The 20736-nt window shown below is 41.0% G+C and overlaps 1 protein-coding gene across 2 annotated transcripts in view; it reads right to left on the minus strand.

The window, feature by feature from the left end:
- Positions 1–13205: 13205 nt before the first annotated feature.
- phf2 (PHD finger protein 2) overlaps positions 13206–20736 on the minus strand; it is a 39591-nt gene continuing 32060 nt past the window's right edge. The window contains exons 17-22 of one of the 2 annotated variants that reach the window (XM_039798436.1): positions 19289–19455; positions 18276–18562; positions 17328–17423; positions 16979–17088; positions 16086–16401; positions 13206–14166 (exon numbers count right to left, since the gene is read on the minus strand). In XM_039798436.1, coding sequence (XP_039654370.1) covers positions 14078–14166; positions 16086–16401; positions 16979–17088; positions 17328–17423; positions 18276–18562; positions 19289–19455 — 1065 coding nt within the window. In that variant the 3' untranslated portion in view covers positions 13206–14077. Of the gene's footprint in view, positions 14167–16085; positions 16402–16978; positions 17089–17327; positions 17424–18275; positions 18584–19288; positions 19456–20736 lie in introns of both variants that reach the window. The other variant, XM_039798435.1, reaches the window with a different exon arrangement.

Consider the following 20736-nt stretch of genomic DNA (forward strand, 5'->3'; position numbering starts at 1 on the left):
TTTTTTTTAACCCCTTTTTAATTAAAACTGTCACCCCAAAAGCACATGTTCTTAAACAAAAAAAACAAGTTGTTAAACTTAATACCTCTCGTTGTCTTGTTGCAACACAGCGACACACTCATTTCTTTAATTCCTAAAACAGAAGAAACTGCACTGGAATCACATGGCATAATATTTCTAAGTGTTTAAATGGGCTGCCCCCAGGCGTGGTGTCCAAACTCATTACACAGTTAACCAGAATTGTAGAGTCCCAACGTGCAGAACAACTTTTGGTCCATCCTCCTGGTCAGTAAAAGGTGTACATTTACGGAACTCTTTATCCACAGAACTTAAATCCCAAATAGAACTAAAAGTGTTTAACACAAAAGCCAAACTATGGCTTAAACAACAACAGAGATGTGAGCACTGATGGTGTCCTTTGGCGACACAATTTTTGCTGTGCTGTGTTTGTCACTGTGATTGGTTTTGTAAAAGCCTGAACAGGGACAAGGACTGCAAATTAGCAGAGGCCAGACGTCCTGAAAAAACCTTGCACTCGCACCTTTGGTTGGGATAATGTTATAGGTAATGTCCCTGATAAATAAACAATAAATACATTTTTTAAAATGTCCCTTGCATCGCCGCTCCTCCAGCACATGGACAACTAAGCACAAAGACTGAGACGCTCCATTTCAGCTCTGCAAACACACGGCCATGTTTCGCTGACAGGCGGGGCTGCTCAGCATTAAACTGGCAGTCATGAAGGAAAGATGAGACCAAGACTGCTTGATCATTTCCAGTTTAATGGCCACAATCAAAATATTAAAAGACGATTCACTGATTGCATTTTTTTTGTGTGATTTCAAAGCCACAATTTTCTTTTAAAAAGTCGACTTGTCATGGGTGATTATGGCGTGCACTCCGCTTTAGATCACACATACTGATAAAGTACACAAACTCACAGGTTGGAAGTGAGAAAAAAGGCCTCTGATTATGTTCAGTTTCAGGTCAGCAGGTTCACGCAAACTTTCCTTAAAAATCATTTGAATATTTTATCACTGATGACTTGGATTACCATCATGTACAGGGGTTGCATAGTATATGCCTCTTTCACCATGGTGGCCTTTAAATACTCTGTCTTGTATTAAAGCCCAATGTCTGCAGGATAACTGCACCGCATTCATCTTCATAACACAGTCTGGCTGGATTTGTCCCCCATAAGGAGCCCAACTTAGCTGGGTTAAAGGAAAGCATTACAGCCAGCGGGCATGTGGCCACATAATTTCAGCCAGAGAGGCCTATGTTTCCTCTGTTTGCTGTCATTATGCCCTCAGTAAGCCACATAAAGGCCCAGCCATCCTGTGGAGATCACTGCACTCCTCGCCGCTCCGCCTGATTGCCTATTATCTAAATGAACCAATGTTCTATATCAGGGCTTTTGACTACATAACTAGCCTGTTAATATTCAGAGGAAGTGCTGGAGGTCAGGGAGCTCTCAGCCGCTTGACCTCAGGGTCGCAGGAACCTGAGCCACAGAGTGGCACATGGCAATGAATGAGCCCTAATGATTTAGATGGTATCTGTTACACAGCCCGGAGAAAGCCAATCTCTCCGGGCAATCTGGCCGTGGAGAAAAGGCAGAGGTTTGAAAATAAACCCCACTTGTTTCAGAAAGGGATAATGCTGCCTTACCAGCGCAGCACGTCATTGGAATTCCCATGTATGAATAATTACACACAGATGACCACACAGCAGCTTTGGACGCCCCGCCGGTGGATGCATTGTGTGTGCAGTTGTTTAGGGGAAGTGAGTCCAGGAAATGCAATGCGAATAATTTGGGTTGTTTGTTTGTTTACTTGGTGCTTAAGTGACTTCGGCACCTTGTTAAAAGGGGCCTCGCGCAGTCCTCGACGGTGAGAGCCGTCACAGGAGCCCCTTTCAGGGGATTAGGTGAGCATTTGCCTCAGTTGGGCTGAAAACGGGCCCTTTGTGCGGTCGTTTAAGACATTTGTTGATGCGTGGCGTGGCTTTGAGTTTCCTTAAAAGACTCTGGTAAACATTGGGCTTATGCACAGCAACAAAAGCATGACCTTAAAGAGCGCTTTCAAAAGCAATTTCCCCTCCCCTACTACTGCATGTAAACAGAGTAATTGTACTTGGGAGACTCCCAGTGCCAGCTGAGTGTACTTTATTTCCACGTCATCCACAATCAAATCAGAGCCACGGTGATGACTGTTATGACAGCAATGCAAGTAACATTTTTCACAAATAAAACTTTATCATTACTACTTATGCCACTACAATACTAATTATGATTACAGCCAGACTGATACTGGACTTTCAGGCAAATATAATGATATTTAAATTTAGATAATGACATATTTGAATATTTTACAACATAAACAAACAGTTTTGATAAGAATCTTTTACATTTGGTTTTTAGAGTTCTGACCTGTATGATATGGAGCAGTTGAAAAATATACACAACAGAACAACAACAAATAGATGACAAAGATTATGTTAAATTTGAGATAAGAAAAACACAACTCACATGTATAAAAATGCAGCCCATAAATCCTTTTTTTAAAGAAAATCACAACTAAACTATACGGAAGTACAATATTTAATGAAGTTTTAACAGTCAAAGAAGCGCATTAGTAATGACAGTATATTTTACAGGGAGTGCTGTGTTTCTGTTTATGTGATGCGCACAGCAGAAAAGATTCATGTCAACATCCAAAAATATGTTTTAAAAAAAACAACATGTTAGTCTCTTGTTAGTTATTGGGTGACATATATGCAAATCGTAATATAGTTTCTGAATGAACTCAACCTGATGCATTGTTTGGTCTTTAATTATCATCATCACCACGTCTTCTACTCACGACTGTGTCATTTTAATGACAAAGCTGACTCTTGATGTCATCATAATTCTGTTACCACTATCTGCTAAAAGTCAAACTACCACTAACGTCTGTACTAACAGAGGTTCTGTTACCAACCTACGGTATTCTGCTTGAGCTGGCTCCTCTAACAACTGCTTAACTCTGCTAACAGATGTGTTGCATGTGTTGTGGCGTCTCGATCACACAGTGCACATCATAAATGTTTGTGTCAGGAGGCCTTGGTGCAATGACAGAGTAGACAGACACCTCACTCACTCATTGTCTCTTTGCCCTAAGAAACACTCACTCTGTGTTCATCTCTGATCACATTTCTTACACTGTGCAGCTACAAGTGCCTATGAGCCAGCGGTTGGAGTTGGAAACTAAAATTCAAACAATGTGAAATAAAAATGCTGGAGGTCTATTCATTAGAAAGGGAAATGACATGTCTTTATGTGGAAAGATGTTAAGATGTAAGACTTATAAAACTAACTTCCTGTCATATTTGCTGAAACTGACCCTATGTTCGAGTAGAACTACATGAAGCAGGTAATAAAAAAAACAAAATCGGGCTCCTCTGGCACCACCTACAGCCTGTAGTGCGATTTGCAAAAATCCACCGCTCCCTGTTCAGATGCACCAATCAAGGCCAATTTTTTGGCTAAGTCCTAGATCTTCACAATCCTACCTACGGCACCTTCAATGTGCTGCAGCTATAAAAATGATATGTATTACAAAACACATGCTGAAAAGAAGAAAAATGGACAGTGTTCAGAGAATGCTACAAATGTATTTTCAACTATAGTTTGTTAAAGAAAGTTTATATTGATTAAATGTGTCTTTGTTTTGCTGTCGCCATCTGTCCATCTGCCATTTCTAATACATTTATACGGAAATAAGAAATTCATCTTTAAGTTAATGCATTTAAATATGTATTTACCACAGGACTAGCTTAGCTGATGTTTGGTTTCCCCTCAGTCATTACTGATTTAGCTACTGCCTCATTTACCAGACTGAAGTATCTTCTTTAATTACAGGAACCAGCTACAAATAATAGCCTACATTTAGTGACTTGAGCGACTTGCTGACTAGTTGTTGTGTTTTGGCGGGCGATTAGTTACAGGACTAATTACAAGCAGCCGACTAGGGGGGAAAAAAGTCATATCTGCCAGCTTGTAATTCCAAGTCAGTGAAATCAAGAAGTTAACCAAATCTTTCTTTCAGACTTGGTGAAACACACTGGCTCACTGACAGCCATGCCAAAATAAAATGCTAAATTAACTCTTCAGCTACTGCAGCTAAACACTATTTATTTGTATCTGGTGTAACCAGTGGTATAAGTGCTCAGAAAAGCTGGAAAAAAAGTGCCTCGGAACACACCAAAGCGATGCTGACTTGAGCGTACGTTCTGCGCGAGACGTAATACGTCTCCATAACAGCAGGTGGCGCTTGTTGTTGCCCAAAAAATTTAAACCAGCAGCTGATTGGACAAACGCGTCACGTGGGTCTGGCTTCTCCCCGACCATAATGGCTGCTCGTTCGGAATACGATCGCATATTTTACGAAAATAGTTCACCGAAACATGTTTCTGAAAACATTTTAAGTCGACTGCCCACTGGCCGATCCAACAAGTCAAATCGGCCCAAATGAAGGCCGATGGCTCCTCAGACTGACGACGGCATGGAACACACCGAACAGACTCGAGTCACCAAACCTCGCCAGACTGTCCGACGGCCGATAATCGGGTTGGTGTGTCAGCGCCTTTAGAAAGATGCTTGAGATCCTGTTGTTGTTGTTGTTGTTGTTGTTGTTGTTGTTGTTGTTGTTGTTGTTCTTCTTCTTCTTCTTCTTCTTCTTCTTCTTCTTCTTCTTCTTCTTCTTCTTCTTCTTCTTCTTCTTCTTCTCTGAATAACACACATGGGAAGCAAAATATCATCTTCTCTGCTAAGCTATAAGCACTTAGCCATTGTTTTCCCCTTTAGAACCATTCCATGTTAAATTGGATTATTTTTACCAGCGGTTTTGTTTAAAACAATACCCGGCTGGTGGGCGTCGAGGTGTTTAACCTCTAGTTTTCCTTCAGCTGTAGAAGATAACCCACACTGTTCATGGTGACCACAGTTACTATCTTCTTTAAAAGAAATACAAAGTTATGACAACCAGCCTACGGTATACCCAATTACCATGCTGGGGATCAACAAAGGTTAATCCTAACCTTCCTTGCAGCAGACCAACAGGTAATCAAATCAAATTTGGGCCAACTTCTTTGAACAGGCCTATATGTTTTCCCACTCGGGACACTTCACATTGTGAGTGTGGGGCTAACCTCAAATAGCGGTCTCTCGAGCCAAGCGCAATTAAAACACCATTTTTACCAGCCACAGCAGCAACGCCTTGTGTTTCCACCTTGTGTGTGTGTGTGTGTGTGTGTGTGTGTGTGTGTGTGTGTGTGTGTGTGTGTGTGTGTGTGTGTGTGTGTGTGTGTGTGTGTGTGTGGTCATCGTGGCAAATTGTGGTCCTGGAGACACCTGCTGTATAGAGGGAACTACCACAGAGACAGATTTTTAAGTAATTGCATTTATATTTCTGCCTGCCTGCCTGCCTGCCTGCCTGCCTGCCTGTCTGCCTGCCTGCCTGTCTGCCTGCCTGCCTGCCTGCCGGTCTGTCAAATTCATTTCTAAGTTACACTAAAACCACACTTTCCTCTGCTGGCAGCAGGTGGGGGCTTTGCCTCCCAATCTGCTACAAATATGTAACACAATAAAAAAGCTAATTCAAAACGGTGCATACACTTAAGTAGTAACATTTGGGGCAGTGGTGGCCGAGAGGTTAAAAAAGCGAGCTTGGGGGCCGCAAGGTTGCCGGTTCAATCCCCAAACCAGCAGGTTAAAATGTGGGTGTGGAAAGTGAAAGAGCAGCATTTGACCCTCCTATTGAGGTGCCCTTGATCAAGTTCCTTAACCCCAACTTCTCCAGTGGAGCTGCTCAGTGGCCAGCAGATCAGGCTGTGGTTGTACTGGGCAGCTTCCAGGTATGAATGTGTAACTGTGTGAATGTGACAGGTTGTTGTTGCAAATGAGAAAACTGTTCTCAATCGACTTACCTGGGAACGCAGCATCGCAAAGCTAAAATCAGTAAATAAGGTGACTTTGTAGTCACTGCATATTTTCCATGTTGTTTTTCATTAAAAAAAAATTATACACTTCTATGATGTAATATTTTTATATGGATTTGATCACGATCATGTATTTGAACATGAATGTGTTGGTAGTGCATTTGGCATTGTAAGCTTTTTATTCCACCAAAAAAAAAAAAACCCTGGTGAACGTCTAAACATTTAATAAATACATAAAACATTTCTATATGAACGAAGCTCTCCCATGAGTGCTGCAGCTGTCCCTGTGAGCAGTCAGTGAATAAAACAACCTTTCCACCGAGGCCTTGATCACGCTCACATTAATAATACTCTCATTTGGGTGGGCTCTCACCTCACTCGTGACAGTCGTTTCCTTGATGGGCGTCAAAAATTAACGATGAAGTGTTGTTTTCCAGTTCCAAAGTTTTCAGGCCTGCCAAAGGTTAAGGAAACACAGCATTATAAAACAGAGCCTCTGTGTTTGGCAGCGTTGACTCGCACTTCTCAAGCTGTCGGACGTTCATTTTTATGCCGAGGCAAGACTGTGTTTTGTTTGACAACGCTTTTTAAATTTGAGCTTCCCCTCACTCCATTACTGAATGATCTTTAAGCCCTCAAATAGAAAACTTTCAGAAAATTAACCCTTTATACACACTCGTTGGAGCTGCAGTATGCGTTTGAAGTTAAAGCGGTCGTCAAAAAAAGGTTTGATCCTAGTACAATTAACATTTAAATCCTACCTGCTGACTCAAATGTAAACATGCACCATGTATTAACATATTAGCAGGGTAATTTCATTGATATTTTTTGGGAAGCAAACCAAAACACACAGGGGGAAAAAGTGTGTCTATGTGGGTTTGTGCATCGGCAGAAGCCAAACGTCTCTCCGCACTTGTGAGTTCCTTTTGGCTGACAGAGCAGTTAATCCGCGCGGAGGAGAGCCGGCTCCGAACAACGGCAGAGAAACACGAGCTTCAGCTCGGCCACTTTTCATCACTGCAGCCTGAGACTCTTTGTGAGGCGATGGCTCCAGGGCCGGTGCACAGTGCACATCTCTATAGCTTTACCAATGTGTTGGCAGAGGAATCACCGCACATTATTACTAATGACAGCCCTGAACCCAGAAGAATGGGATGAAAAAAAAAAAAAAATCTTTTAGCAACTTGCATCGTTGCATGGCCACACAAAGGCAAAGCTTAGCCTGACATTCCTGTGTAATTAAGACATCTCTCATATGGCACGTTTCTCTTGACCACTTGGGACTCTCCTACAGGACCGGAGGGTTTTCAAAGCAGCCGAGGGCAGCCCATTCACATCTGTGATCACTAAGCCAGTGCAGCATGGCCATGAATGCAGTTAGACTGTAACACTCTGCAGGCATTGTTTTTAGTACACTGACATTTAAATTGTGATCCCACTTGCCCTTTCAAGGGGACCAAACTGCAAACAAGGAGGGAGGGGAGACCAGAACTTTGATAAGTAAAGATGTGTAGTGCATCTGTCTATGTTCTCCATTATATGCATGCTCCTCGAATCTTCTCCTTTCTTACAAGTCAAAAAATAAATACAAAATCTGCCAGAATATTATTATATTATTATTATTATTATTATTATTATTATTATTATATGTGTCTAAAGTAATACAATTCCAATCAACTTGTTGCAGCAACGTACCTCATTTCCAAATTTGGGTTTCTTTCAAACAAATTCTCCAAAAAAACGGTGGTTCACTACAACACTCTTAACAAGTTAAAGAAATAATCAGTTCACTACTTTCATTGAATTTGGGCGTCTTAGTCAAATATAGCATTTTGAAGAAAAAACTATTGATAAAAGAAATTTGAAAAAAGTGACAAAAATGTAAGAAAAAAGTGACGAAACAGTGACAAATGTGACAAAAATGTCCAAAAAAGTGACAAATGTAAAAAAAAAGCTTTAAATATTTGTGAAAAACCCACAAAAACTTCAAAAGGCTCAGAAAAAGTCGACAAACGTTGAAAGAAGTGACAAAAACATCAGGGAAAGAAATAACTGGACGAGATGGAGATTGTTGTTGCACTAAATTGAGTAGTTGAGTTTACTTTTGTGCGTCACACACGCACTTTGTCCAAATAGTCTTAGTAACTGCTTATATTAGGAAATCAAATATACAAATACAATACAACAACAAAAATGAAGTTTCTTTGGCTGTGGTTTGGCTTCCATAAGATTTGCATCTTTCATTTCAGTGAAACAGTCACAAAGTGAAAACCGCAGTGGGAGCGTGATCTTGCTTTCATGTCGCTGTGTGAAAATAATCCTGAGAGGACAAATGATGTGATTGTTTCATTCGCTGATGTCGGAGCACTTCACGTTCTTGTGTTAACAATTAGCGAACAATAACACGTCACTTTGATGCTAACCAGGGTAGAGACGGGTGGGGGGGGGGGTCAGGACCTCTGGCAGCTGGCCACATCTCATTCACACACTCAGAAAGACACAAAAAAATTCAATAAAACACCAACATGGGAAATGCCCATGAAGAGCACACTTTTATTTTTGTGAAATCAATTGTGTCCAGATGTGTTATTATTAGGCAGCATTAACCCTCCCGTTGTCCTCGGGTCAAATTTGACCCCGTTTTCAAAGTCTCTACATTAGAAATTTGGGTTTCTTTCAACCAAATTGCCCATAAAGAACACGGGGTTACATACAACACTCTTCGCAGGTAAAAAAAAATGACGATCAGTTCACTACTTCCATTAAATTTTGGGTGTTGCGTTCAATTTTATAGCATTTGAAAAAACAATGAAACAAGTTTATCCTGACTAAACTTTGACAATCTGTGATTATCCACTAAATCGTAACTATTTGTAATAATTAGTGGTGAATCCGGTGGTAGTGGGGGGATGAAGCGCAGAAAAAAAACTAACTTAAAGTGATGGTTCGGAGTAATTTACCCTAGGGTCCTTTGCACCATGACCTCGAGCCAAACACCCCCCCAGAAGCTTTTTTCACCTGGGTCTAACATTGGGCGAGTTAGCGCAGAGTAGCGTTAGCTGCTGAATAGCTTAGCGCAGGGGCTAATGTACCCACGTTTGTATCTCGTAAATGACCCCACTAATAATGCCCGAAATGATACCAAAGGTCTACACTAGTACAAATAGGTTATGCACTCATAAAACGATGGATTGGAAAGTTTGTAAGTACACCAGAAGTTTATGAACACTTGCCTGCTCTCTTCTGCTCTCTGTTGCTGCTGCTGCTGCTGCTACCTGCAGTTAGACGAGTGCTTAGGGCTGTCTACAAATTACTACACCGAAAAGAGATACAACAAAAATATGTATTAATTTAATGATTAAATAAGGTAATGTCTCCAAACTTACCTCAATTATTACTTGTCTCCTGCTAGTTATATTACAGCAATTAGTTTAAAAAATATTTTAGTTGCATCTCTTTTCGGTGTTGTAATTTGTAGACGTCCCTAGTCTCTCACTTTACACAACAACAGCAGAGAGCAGAAGCCAGCAGGCAAGTGTTATTTACATAAACTTCTGGTGTACGCACAATACTTTCCAATCGACCGTTTTATGAGTGCACATACCTATATATACTTAGTGTAGACCTTTTGTATCATTTCGGCAACGATTAGTGGGTCGTGCTTAAGAGATACAGAATGGTTCAGTAGCCCGGCTAAGCTTATTCAACTGCACGCTGTAACTCCCCCAATGTTAGCCCAGGTAACAAAGCTTGGGTGTTTCTGGCTCGAGGTCATGTCTGCAAAGACTAGGTAAAACTACGAACTCATCACTTTAAAGTACTCATGTTGTGTTTTTAGGCTTTTTCCCTTTCCTTTATTGTGTTATATATCTTTTTTGTGCACATTAGAGGTTTACAAAGTGAAAAAACCCAAAGTCCACCCCAAAGGGACTTACCATCTCCAACAGAAAACACTGTTCACAAACTGCTCCAAACAGCTGTAGTCCAGCCTTTACTTCCGGGACGAACGTGCGTCACTTTGTAACAAACGTTATAATGCTCGCCTAGCTGCTAGCATGGCACGCCCTCATACTCTGCAACTGACTAGCTAGCAGTACTTACTGCACATGTGCGACTCCCAACAAAGATGGAACAGAAGTGAGATGTCTCACTCTGTAGCTAAAACAGAGAGCTCAACACACAGGGTGAAAATAAGTAGCTGCAGCAATGTGCAGTACAACAAAAATATGGTGTTTTCTGAAAATTAAACCACATAAACCTATTCTGGTACAACCTCTAAATACAATTATGAACCTGAAAATGAGTATAATATGAGCACTTTAAAAGAAAAGTGGCAGAAACCTCAGAAAAAAACCTCTCATAAAGGGTATATTTTTATTTGCATTGTCGACGGGAAGACAACACAAGGGTTAAAACAACCCCAATAATGGTTTTCACATAACTTATGTAATATGTATATGATCAGTCTTTAACACAAAGTAAGAGTTCATTTTCTTATTTTTATTGGAGACACTAATTCCAAATGTGTGGCAACTATTTTTCTTATAATTTCCTCATTGATGTTCGCATCCCGTCTTCAAAAATGTCTGAATATGCAGGTCACGCTGAAACACAACTGCTCTGCAATAGCTGGATCATTAAGATGATTTCAAAAACATGATTCAGTTGCTACATTCATATCTTTTTGGACTCCATCTAGTGGCGCAGCCTTGCTGTTGCTCTCACAGTTTCACTAATACTGGCTGCGTGGACCACAGATCTAAGAACAAAATCAGATCTTGTGAGGCAGTAAAAGCAAACCTAAGGAAATATATTTTTGAGCCTGTATGAATTTCTCTTCAAACACCGCGACACCTGATCAGGACGGTGTTAAGAGTAAAAAGAGGCTGACTACTTGAGAGCATTTTAACGTTAATACATTTTTAATGGTGTTGACTTTGGCTTGGTTCTAATTAAGGACTTGGCTAGAGCAAGCTGCCTAAGCTCCGGGAGGGCAGATCCTCAACTGAGTCCAGACGCAGATTTTTTTTGGGAGTGATGCTGGATTTGATGTGACTTCAAAGCTCGACAATGTAAGCGGGGGGAGGGAGAAAACATGTTTAGTCGTCGCCACAGAAGCCGTCACATTGCAGGTGGGAGAGGAACACATTACAAAGGAGGTTTTCCACAGTAACTGTATTGCAAAAGTAAACAAGGCGGGGCAATCATATCATTCAACAACAATATGTTTGTTCCTCCGACTTTGCCATTTCTCGATGTCTTTAAAAAAGTGAGCTATGATCTCAACAGAATCATCTAAATACAGAAAAATATAGATTCAGGTCATAAAAGGGTTGTAAATACTTACTAGTACTGCAAATAACAGTAAAAGGGAAGACAGCTACAACAGGTATCATTCACTGTCCTGGCACAGTGGATGCATTTAATGGTCGGACATAGAAAAATAAACCACAACAAAGCAACACACATATTGTACAAATTAAAAACCTGGAAAAAAAAAAATAATAATAATAAAAAAAAAATGTCCCACTGACAGTTTGATCGGAGCGCATCTCATTTCTGAGATGTGGACGCATCGTGGTTTACATGTGTGACTCAAACACTGCTGCTATAGAGTACAGCTCATTAAATGTCCGGACAAAATGAAACGCTGTGAAGGACGCAGTTGCTTATAACTATTATATTAACAATAATAATAATAATAATAATGTTTTCCATGATAACATTGACATTGAGTGAAGACAGGATGGAGATAAAAATTTTGCTAATGTAGATTCTTGTGTGTCAAATGTTTGTGATGACGCGCGCGCGCGTGCACACACACACACACACACACACACACACACACACACACACACACACACACACACACACACACACACACACACACACACACACATCCCAAGAAAATAATAATTGTCTGCTCAGGGTACTTTCACAAGTTGATGAAATATTCAAAAAACAGAAACTCTTCAGAATTGTACAAGTATAAAAAGCTACAAACATTAATAAATTACATCACTGACACATAAACACTTCACAAGGTGCTAGTAAAATAACTCCGAAACCCTTCAGGACACTAGAACTGGAACAAGAGGCTGGTCACAGAAACTTGAAGTGTTTTTTTTTTGTTTGTTTTTTGTCCTTTTATATTATTTTTCCCCTCAAAGCTTCGTTCTTGTTCTAACAGAATCACAATACAATTAGCTTTGTGTATGTAAGGCCATATGACAATATAATGTATTCATTTTTCTGTTGTTTTCCAGGCAACACCTTTAAAGTGTAACTACCGTTTCTTTTTTTTCAACTTGGACCCTATTTTCTTATGTTGTGTCTAAGTGACTGATGAGAACAACAATCTTTGACATTGGTCCAGTATTAAGCGAGATTGCTGCAGTCGGCAGCAGAGAAACAAGCTACAATGTAAGTTAATAGGGCAATTGTCCAGCTTGTATTTACCTTCACAAAAGTGCTTGTTTTCTGGCTGACAGGCTCAGATTAATATTCTAAGTGTCTGACAACATTATGTAAGGGATCCCTTCAGAGATAGACCTTTAAAACCTCTTTGAGACCTTTCTATTCAACCAGAAACAGCTCTGAAGTCACTAGCACTAAACCCACCAGACTCCATTTAAAAAAGCAATACTTTTTAGCGTGTATAGAGCCAACATATTTTCACGTGTATATCCTTAAACTATGTGTTTATTTCAACCAAAAAGTTGGAAAGACGACCCAAAACAGCTTTTCATAGTTTTATTTAGTTTCTGTCGACTTTGAATGAAGTGTATTTTCCAAAATGACTGTGTATTTACATGGAGTCTGGTGGGTTTAGCGAACGCAATTTCGTGGATGTTAAAAGGATCTTACTCTTCAACAGAAAGGTCAACCTCCTTAGAAATCCTTTCCATAATGTTGTCGGACACTTAGAATATTAATCTGATCCTGTCAGTGGTAAAACGAGCACTTTTGTGAAGGTAAATACAAGCTGGAAAATTGTCCTATTAACTTACATTGTAGCTTGTTTCTCCGCTGCCAACTGCAGCAATCTCGCTTAATACTGGACCAATGTCAGAGATTGTTGTTCCCATCAGTCACTTAGACACAAAAACAAAGGAACATAGGGTTGAAAAAAACGGTAGTTACCCTTTAAATGTAACAGGGGAAATGAATCTCTGCTATTAAAAATAAAAACAAAATAAAAGCTCAAAAATCAGAACTATACTGTATATCCATATATATATTTTTATTCATTTATTCATAATTAGCAAAACCGGTAAAAATGTAGAATCAAACCTTAAGGGGAAAGAATACAAAAAGTAGTAATTTAAAAGGCTATGTACAAGCTACATTCTATATATTGTACTGCGTGAAGCCGTAAAAAAACAGGTGCTGCCTGTGAAAGCAAGAGAAGAGAGAAAGTATCCCCATGTAACTGCAGACCTGACATGGATGAGGCTTATCATTAGCTACAGAAATCCTACGCTTCTCATGTCCAAACATCCTGTTTCATACACAGCGGTACTCATGACTCACTTTGTGCTTTACAGTTGAAGTCCCACTTCCTATTTATGACTCAACACAAATAAATAAATACCACCGCTAGACAGTGCTCTGCGAACCTAAGTGTTAACACGGAGAGATAAATGCTCGAGTTGATGCACAGAGAATCTTGGCTGGCAATGATAAGCTGCATCCATATAGTAGGAATTAATGTGTAAAAATCCCCCAACCCTGACCCAAGCGCACATGCAACTGAATACATGCAAGGGATACTTTCAAAAAAGTCTTGGAATGACTGCAATGTACTTCTACTTCATGTTTTAGCAACCCCTGATAAACTGACAGCTGTAGTAAAATGAGACATGTTCTCTTAAAAAATATTTATAGTAGGTTCTGTACACTTTAATATCTGAAAGTTATAAAGTATAAGTAGAGGCAAAAACCTATTTGAGTGATGTTCTTCTTAGAAATTGAAAATGCATGATTTTCTCTTTTTTTTCTCCATTGTTGGCTTTAATCAGTGAGGGGGGGAGGGGGGGGGTGTGAGAGTGAGGTGGGGATGAATTCCCAGTCCGACAGCAGTCTGCTCTGCTGCGTGCTACAGGAGGAGCTTTCCATTTCGATGGATCTTTAAAATCTTTCCAAGTCTCTGTTTGGCTGTTGCCATGCCTTTCTTTAGCCGCTTAGCTGTGAAAAGAACACATACAAAAAAAGACAGGAGATAAGACGGTAATATTGGTGCTCGATGGTGTTTTAAGTCCCCACCGTCGACTTCAAGGCACCTAACCCTAACCCCTAGCGCCTTCCATGCAGCACTGCCTGAAAGACGACGTTGGGGGCTTAAAACACCAATCTTGGTCCTGCTGCAGTAATAACTCAATTTCTCAAAAAGATCTTTGCTCCCTTATGAAGCTAAATAATATATACTAAAACCTGCTTGATAGCTCGGAGTCTTCATACTGGGCCTTGGGTTTGTTCCTTGGCCCATTAATGCCATCAACTGTCAATCAGTGGGAACAACTTGAAACCATTGGCAAGAATGCGTCTTAAATTGTTTTTTTTCTCCATACTGCCTTTAGCGGTTAAACAACTACACAGAGAACATTTAAGATAAAACCCAATCGTAATCATTTGTGTTGCAATTCCATCATTTTCGCACATTTAATAGTTCCTTTTAACAGAAACGTTGAAGTTATTTTAGGTAATAAATACAGATCATTAAATGTAATGTGAAAAGCCAAATCTTAAATGCTTTAACCGGGTCGGTGCAGATGCTTTCTCAGAGTAACTTCTGCATCCATCTGCAGCACCGATTATTTACACCAATCTATAATAGTTCATATAATACAAATACTTTGCTGATCTGCTGCGACCTACGCCTCTCTCAGTTATGCAGTTAAGCAATTACTTGGAATCAAGCACACCAACTAAACACAGTTCTTTTCAAGAAACTTGCTGAGCAATCCTGAGACACTCTTATTACTTTTGTTGAAAATGTCTATAAAATCAATTCATTAAAAATAAATGCATGCATGAATAATCCAAACAGCTAAAGTTACAAACAGGCCCGGTAGTGAACGGCGCGCTGTTCGCTGTGAAGATATTTCAGTCTGGACCAAAGTGTGGGCTGACATTACCATCCAACTTGATGCTGCTTATGCCAGGATCAGACTACACGACAGTCACTATGTCAGACTAGACAGACATAGTGCCAAACAATCTTGCCGTGTCTTGGACAGACAGTTAAATAAATGGACACAGCGACGCCATAGACTTCGACGGAGACCAGTGAGGTCAATTAGAAGTACTTTTCCGATGAGGGCTGAGCATTACTGCGCAGCCTCCAACTCAGCTTGACGATGTAGATGTGACGTGAGCAACCTCTCTGAAATCTTTAAGTCTTCTGGTAGCTGTGCCAAGAGAAATCTCAATTATTCCGAATCTTGCCACATACTGAAGTATTTCCGATCTATCAAAACGTTGCGGAAATATTTTGTTCTGATGCTTTCATGGACTCTCTATGGGCTTCTCCCTTGACTGTATGCCTCCACGTCTCCGGTACACCTCCGGTCATGACGCAATCGTTTTTTACAAAAACGGCTGCTACGGGGCCATAACATGAGATACAAGGTAATGGTGCCATTTATTCATTGTCGTGTTTCTTTAAAAATAAACAATAAGAGTCTTTAAACGCTTCAGATGTAAAGTTATTTGCTGTCAAAGTGATGCAAAAATGAATGGCAGTCATTGGAATGCTAACGAGAGGTAATGGCTTGTTAGCCTCAGAATCTCCCCATAGGAGGTACGCTTTCTGAATGCTCGCTTACCCCCTTGGTGGCAACACTACAAGTATGGTGGTGAAGCTTCCCACGTTTAGGTCGCTGATCTATGATGATGTTGCACTACGAGAGGTAAAGACAAGCGTCCGTCGGCCCCGACCCTCAGTATCGGGCACCACTTTGAACGTGACGTGTCTGTCGGGTCAAAATCGTGCTGAATTTGTGTAGTCTGACCCTGGCATTGGCATAAAGCAAACATGTCTCCAGCGAATTGAAGGTACAGGTCTGAATGGTCTTGCGCCCAGAGAAGCTTTCAGTGTGACTAACCTTTGGCGTCTGCTGACACCCCCCGCTCCCCCTTGGCCAGGCTGCTGCTGTTGGTGCTCGTGGAGTTGGTGCTGTTGTTGGGAGAAGAAACTGACGGCCGCCTCTGGCTGAGGAAAACCCCCGGCGCCATGGGCTGTGGCCCTCCCGGCGACTTGACTGTTCCAGTGTTGAACTCGTGGTCCGTCAAGCTGCCGTCTTGGGAGTCCAGATTGTGCTCCGGCGAGCTACTGTCCTGAGAGATTTTCGGGGGCTCCTCAATTACAATCGCCTTCTTTTTGGTGCTTTTCTTCTTCTTCTTAGTTTTCTGCTGCTCCTCCTATTAAAACATGTTTGTTTTTTTTAGCAACACTTACAGGAATAGTTACTATTATTAGAGATGGGGGCAATATATCGATATTATATCATGATATGAGACTAGATATCGCGATATTCTTGTCCTAATACCTCAATGTCGATGTTGTGCCGATATTATAGGGTTGACAATTGGTGCTTTAACAAAATACTTCACAATGAGATATTAGATAAATAATCTTCAGTAATGTAGATATAATGACTAAGACAACACTTAAGCCATTTACGATATTTGGATATCGTAATATGGCATAAGTGTTGTATTTTCCTGGTTTTAAAGGCTGCATTACTTTAAAGTGATGTCATCATCTGAACTTACCAGACTGTTGTAACTGTTCTATTATTTGTCATTATATCGACATTACTGATGATTATTTATCAAAAATCTCATTGTGTAAATATTTTGTGAAAGCACCAATAATCAACCCTACGATATCGTTGCGGTATCGAGGTATTTGGTCAAAAATATCGTGATATTTGATTTTCTCCATATCGCCCAGCCCTAACTACTATTATGTATGACTGTTGTCATGATGACATACCTGATGAGAAAGCTTTGCTGCAGCCGCGGCCAGCCCCGTTTCTATAGAAGCCACTCGGGCTCCGTCTCTCGCCGGCCGCTCCTGTCGAGGAACTGAGGGCCCGACACGGGCTGCCATGACATCCATATACAAGTTTAGAACACATTTAGTGTAGAACTTTCAACTAGATACCGCTGTTTGCTATTATTCTCTTTACTTGTATTTATTAATTTATTGTTTGTTTATCTTTAGAGTGTCTTTTTTTTTTTACATTTTTGCACTATCCCTTGCTGCTGTAACTAATTCCCCCCCCCCTATTACGGGAATAATAAAGAATCTTCTTCTTTCTTTAGTAATTTAGTTTATTTACCTGTCGGGCTGTATGGAGTGTCGTCACTACTTTTCCGTTTTTTCGATCTGGATTTGAAAACAGGATTATCCTCTTCAGACTCCAACGAGGGGTAGACTATAATCAAAAGATGTAACAGATTACTGACATGTCAGGCATTTAAGCTTTTCAATGAGAGGATGTCGAAAATTAAACATTACCGGCCAATTATTGTCACACATGTAAAACATAGAATGTGACTCAGATGCACTTATTTCTGCTTCTCTAAAATGGTGGAAGTTTCCAGTGACAGCATGCAGGACAGCTGTGAGACAGCTGTGAACTGCCCCCTTCTCTCTGCCTGCACACAGCACAACCTTTCATTTCTGATAATTGGATGATCAAGATATACAGTATACCAGGAAAGTGGCCTGTTTACAAAAGAAGAAAAAAGTGCCAGCGTGTGAGAAACGCTTTACACTGGCCTGAAGACTTCAGACCGAGAATGTTCGTGCTACGAACAACTAATTAGACACTAATTTGAAGTTCAAAAAGCATGTCAAATAACAATTCACAACTTGTGTTAATGGCTTATTAACAAGCTGGGAGGGTCCGAGCAGCTGTGTTTGGACGGGGCTCAGAAAGAAAACCTTTCAAAAGGAAATACAATCACAAATTGGAGCAACACGAAAGGGTGGATATGGAAAGGAGGCACGGAAAATAAACAAAAACCCTATCATCTACTCCTAATGAAAAGTTCAAGGCCAAATTTAGAATTAAAGACCCACATAATGCTCCATCAAGGGCCAATCTGTTTTTAACAGCCCCTGTTAAGCAGCAGCAGTGAGAATCAGGCACGGCAGATAATTATTTTCTCATTGGTATAACCCCGTGACCCTGCTCTGACCTGGGTGAGCTGCATCTGCTGTGCTTTTACAATTCTAATAAAAAAACAGGAACAAGAGGAATAAGTCGTCTTTCGGTGCTTACCATAATCAGAGTCCTTGAAACACGCGTCCATGTGGTCCTGGTCGTCATCGTAATCTAGACTCTCAATACTGCTGCTTTTCCTGGGTTTCTTCGGGAGCCGTTTGGTGGGCCGCTTACTGTTGCCACCGCCAGCTCCTCCGCTGGCCTTCTTGCCGCCCTGCGTGCTGTGAGAGTTGCTCTTCGACTGGCTATTGCTTTTAGACTGGCTGTTGCTCCACGGCTGCTGCAAGCTGTCTGAAGACGACAGGTTGGCCATGGACAGCATGCCCTGAATGGCCTCCTGTGTGCTGGGAGATGCAGGTGGCTGACTGTAAGTACGTCAATAAAAAATACACAACAACACAGCCATTACACAGCAGTCAGCACGCTGGCAGAGGTGAAGAGTGTCTGAGAGAAATAATAGAAAAAAAAGGCTTTGAAGCCACCACTTGTGCTAATAAGCATCACTTTCATTTGACACCAAATCTGGAAGAGCGACTCTGAATGTCCTTCAGAGACCTGTGATGACTCAAACACTGCTAATGAACAGCGGCCGCTTCAGTCCCCACACTTGCCACGTTCCCTATTCAAAGCACTGGAACAATTAACATATTTCAGCTGATGTTTCTTTCTTTCTTTCATTGCTCATTTGTAATTTTCAGTGTGGTGGAAACAGACCATCAAAAAACTGAGCAGAACAGCAAACAGCAGAGGAGCCTGGAGCATCAAACTCAACACAAACTGCTGACAGAATCTGCCTTAGTTGTTGCTTCGGTTGCTTGTTGATTTTTCAGCGTGAAGCCAAGTTATGAAATTTAGCTTTTTTATCTAATTACATCGCCGTTGAGCAGGCCGTTTGTTTGTCAGCGGGTTGCCCCATTTAGGTGTGCGTAAGACCTGAAATTCATTCCAGTGGGGCCATTCAGAGAGTAACGCTGTGCATGTGCTGTTAACCCAAGTGTGTTTAGATGTAAAGTTCCACAGGGGTTGAAGGACCTGGAGTGAAGAAGCAGAACAAAATGAGGTCAGTCTACCTGTTGGTGCTGTAGTCAATCCCTCCCACTTGCTTGCTCGCCTGCAGGAGGTCAAGAATCCCAGCAGCGCTGCTGCCCTTCTTCTTCACCTTAGAGTTGCGGCTCTTGACTTCAGACTTGGCCTCTGTGTCTATGTGCAGAGTCTCTTCATCTGAGGAGTCCACACTCTGGTTTTGGACAAAGTGCACGGAGTAGAAACAGACATGAGAGACACAGAGGAATATGGTGTTTGATTTCTCTGGGTCCCTGTGTATTAACTTCCTTCTAATGTTTTCCTGCACTACAATTAGATGATTTCAAAAATATAAGCGATCGCCCAAGCCTAATTTGTTTTTTGATTGTTTTGACATTGCTGTAGAACCTATTCTTCACTGTCTCCTTCCCAGTCGCCTCCATATTAAAACAGAGCTGTGCACTTTAAGGAGATTTTTTTTGCATTTGCATACCCCTGTTAACCCCCTTCGGTTAAATAAAATGACAGGTTTTATTTGGGCTTGAATCCATAAATACAGTTAATGAATACGGGCACGGAGAACGGGAACTGAAGGCTCGGTTAGAAACGATTAGCTCCTGTCAGCTCCGGTTAATTATACTCCTAGATGTGGCCGGGCTGGGTCAGTGGTAGAGCAGGCGCACATACATTTAGAGGTATTTATGCCTCGACGCAGAGGTCCAGGGTTCGACTCTGACCTGTGATGATTTCCTGCATGTCTTCCCCCTCTATCTCCCCTTTCTCACCTGTCCTGTCCGTTCTTCCGGCCTTTTCCAAAATTGCAGAAAAATGGGTGGCTGAACTGACTGGACAGTACTTAAACAGTAGCTCCCCCTCTTTTCACACCATGCAGTTTGGTTTTAGATCCAAACACTCCACTGAAACGGCTACGTGCCTTTTTATCGAGAAAATAAAATCTTCTCTTGACAAGGGGGGAGTAGTAGGGGCGGTATTCTTGGATCTCAGGAAAGCTTTTGATACAGTGAACCATTCAGTTCTACTTAATAAGCTTTCGCATTTTAATTTCTCTCGTGGCACTGTTAGCTGCTTCGAATCATACCTGCATGATCGTACACAATCTGTACTAATTAACAAGCAATTCTGAGTCTCTTAGGCTAACCACCGGGGTTCCTCAGGGCTCAATACTAGGGCCCCTTTTATTTAGCCTTTATATCAATGACTTGCCTAATGTTTTTTCTGAAGTAGAATGTTTGATGTATGCGGATCACACCGTTTTATTTGTTCAAGGTCGATCTAAAGACATTGTTGCAGATAAACTCACTAAAGCAATGACTTGTGTTACATCCTGGTTGCAGGAGAATTGCCTTCAGCTAAATATTTCGAAAACTGTAGGTATGTTCTTCAGTAAAACCAATAGAGCTTCATCTAATCCTGACATAATAGTTGCTGGAGAAAAATTACAAATTGTAAATCAATACAAATATCTGGGGTTAGT

The sequence above is a fragment of the Perca fluviatilis genome, chromosome 4 (genome assembly GCF_010015445.1).
Source record: "Perca fluviatilis chromosome 4, GENO_Pfluv_1.0, whole genome shotgun sequence".
Taxonomy (NCBI): Eukaryota; Metazoa; Chordata; class Actinopteri; order Perciformes; family Percidae; genus Perca; species Perca fluviatilis.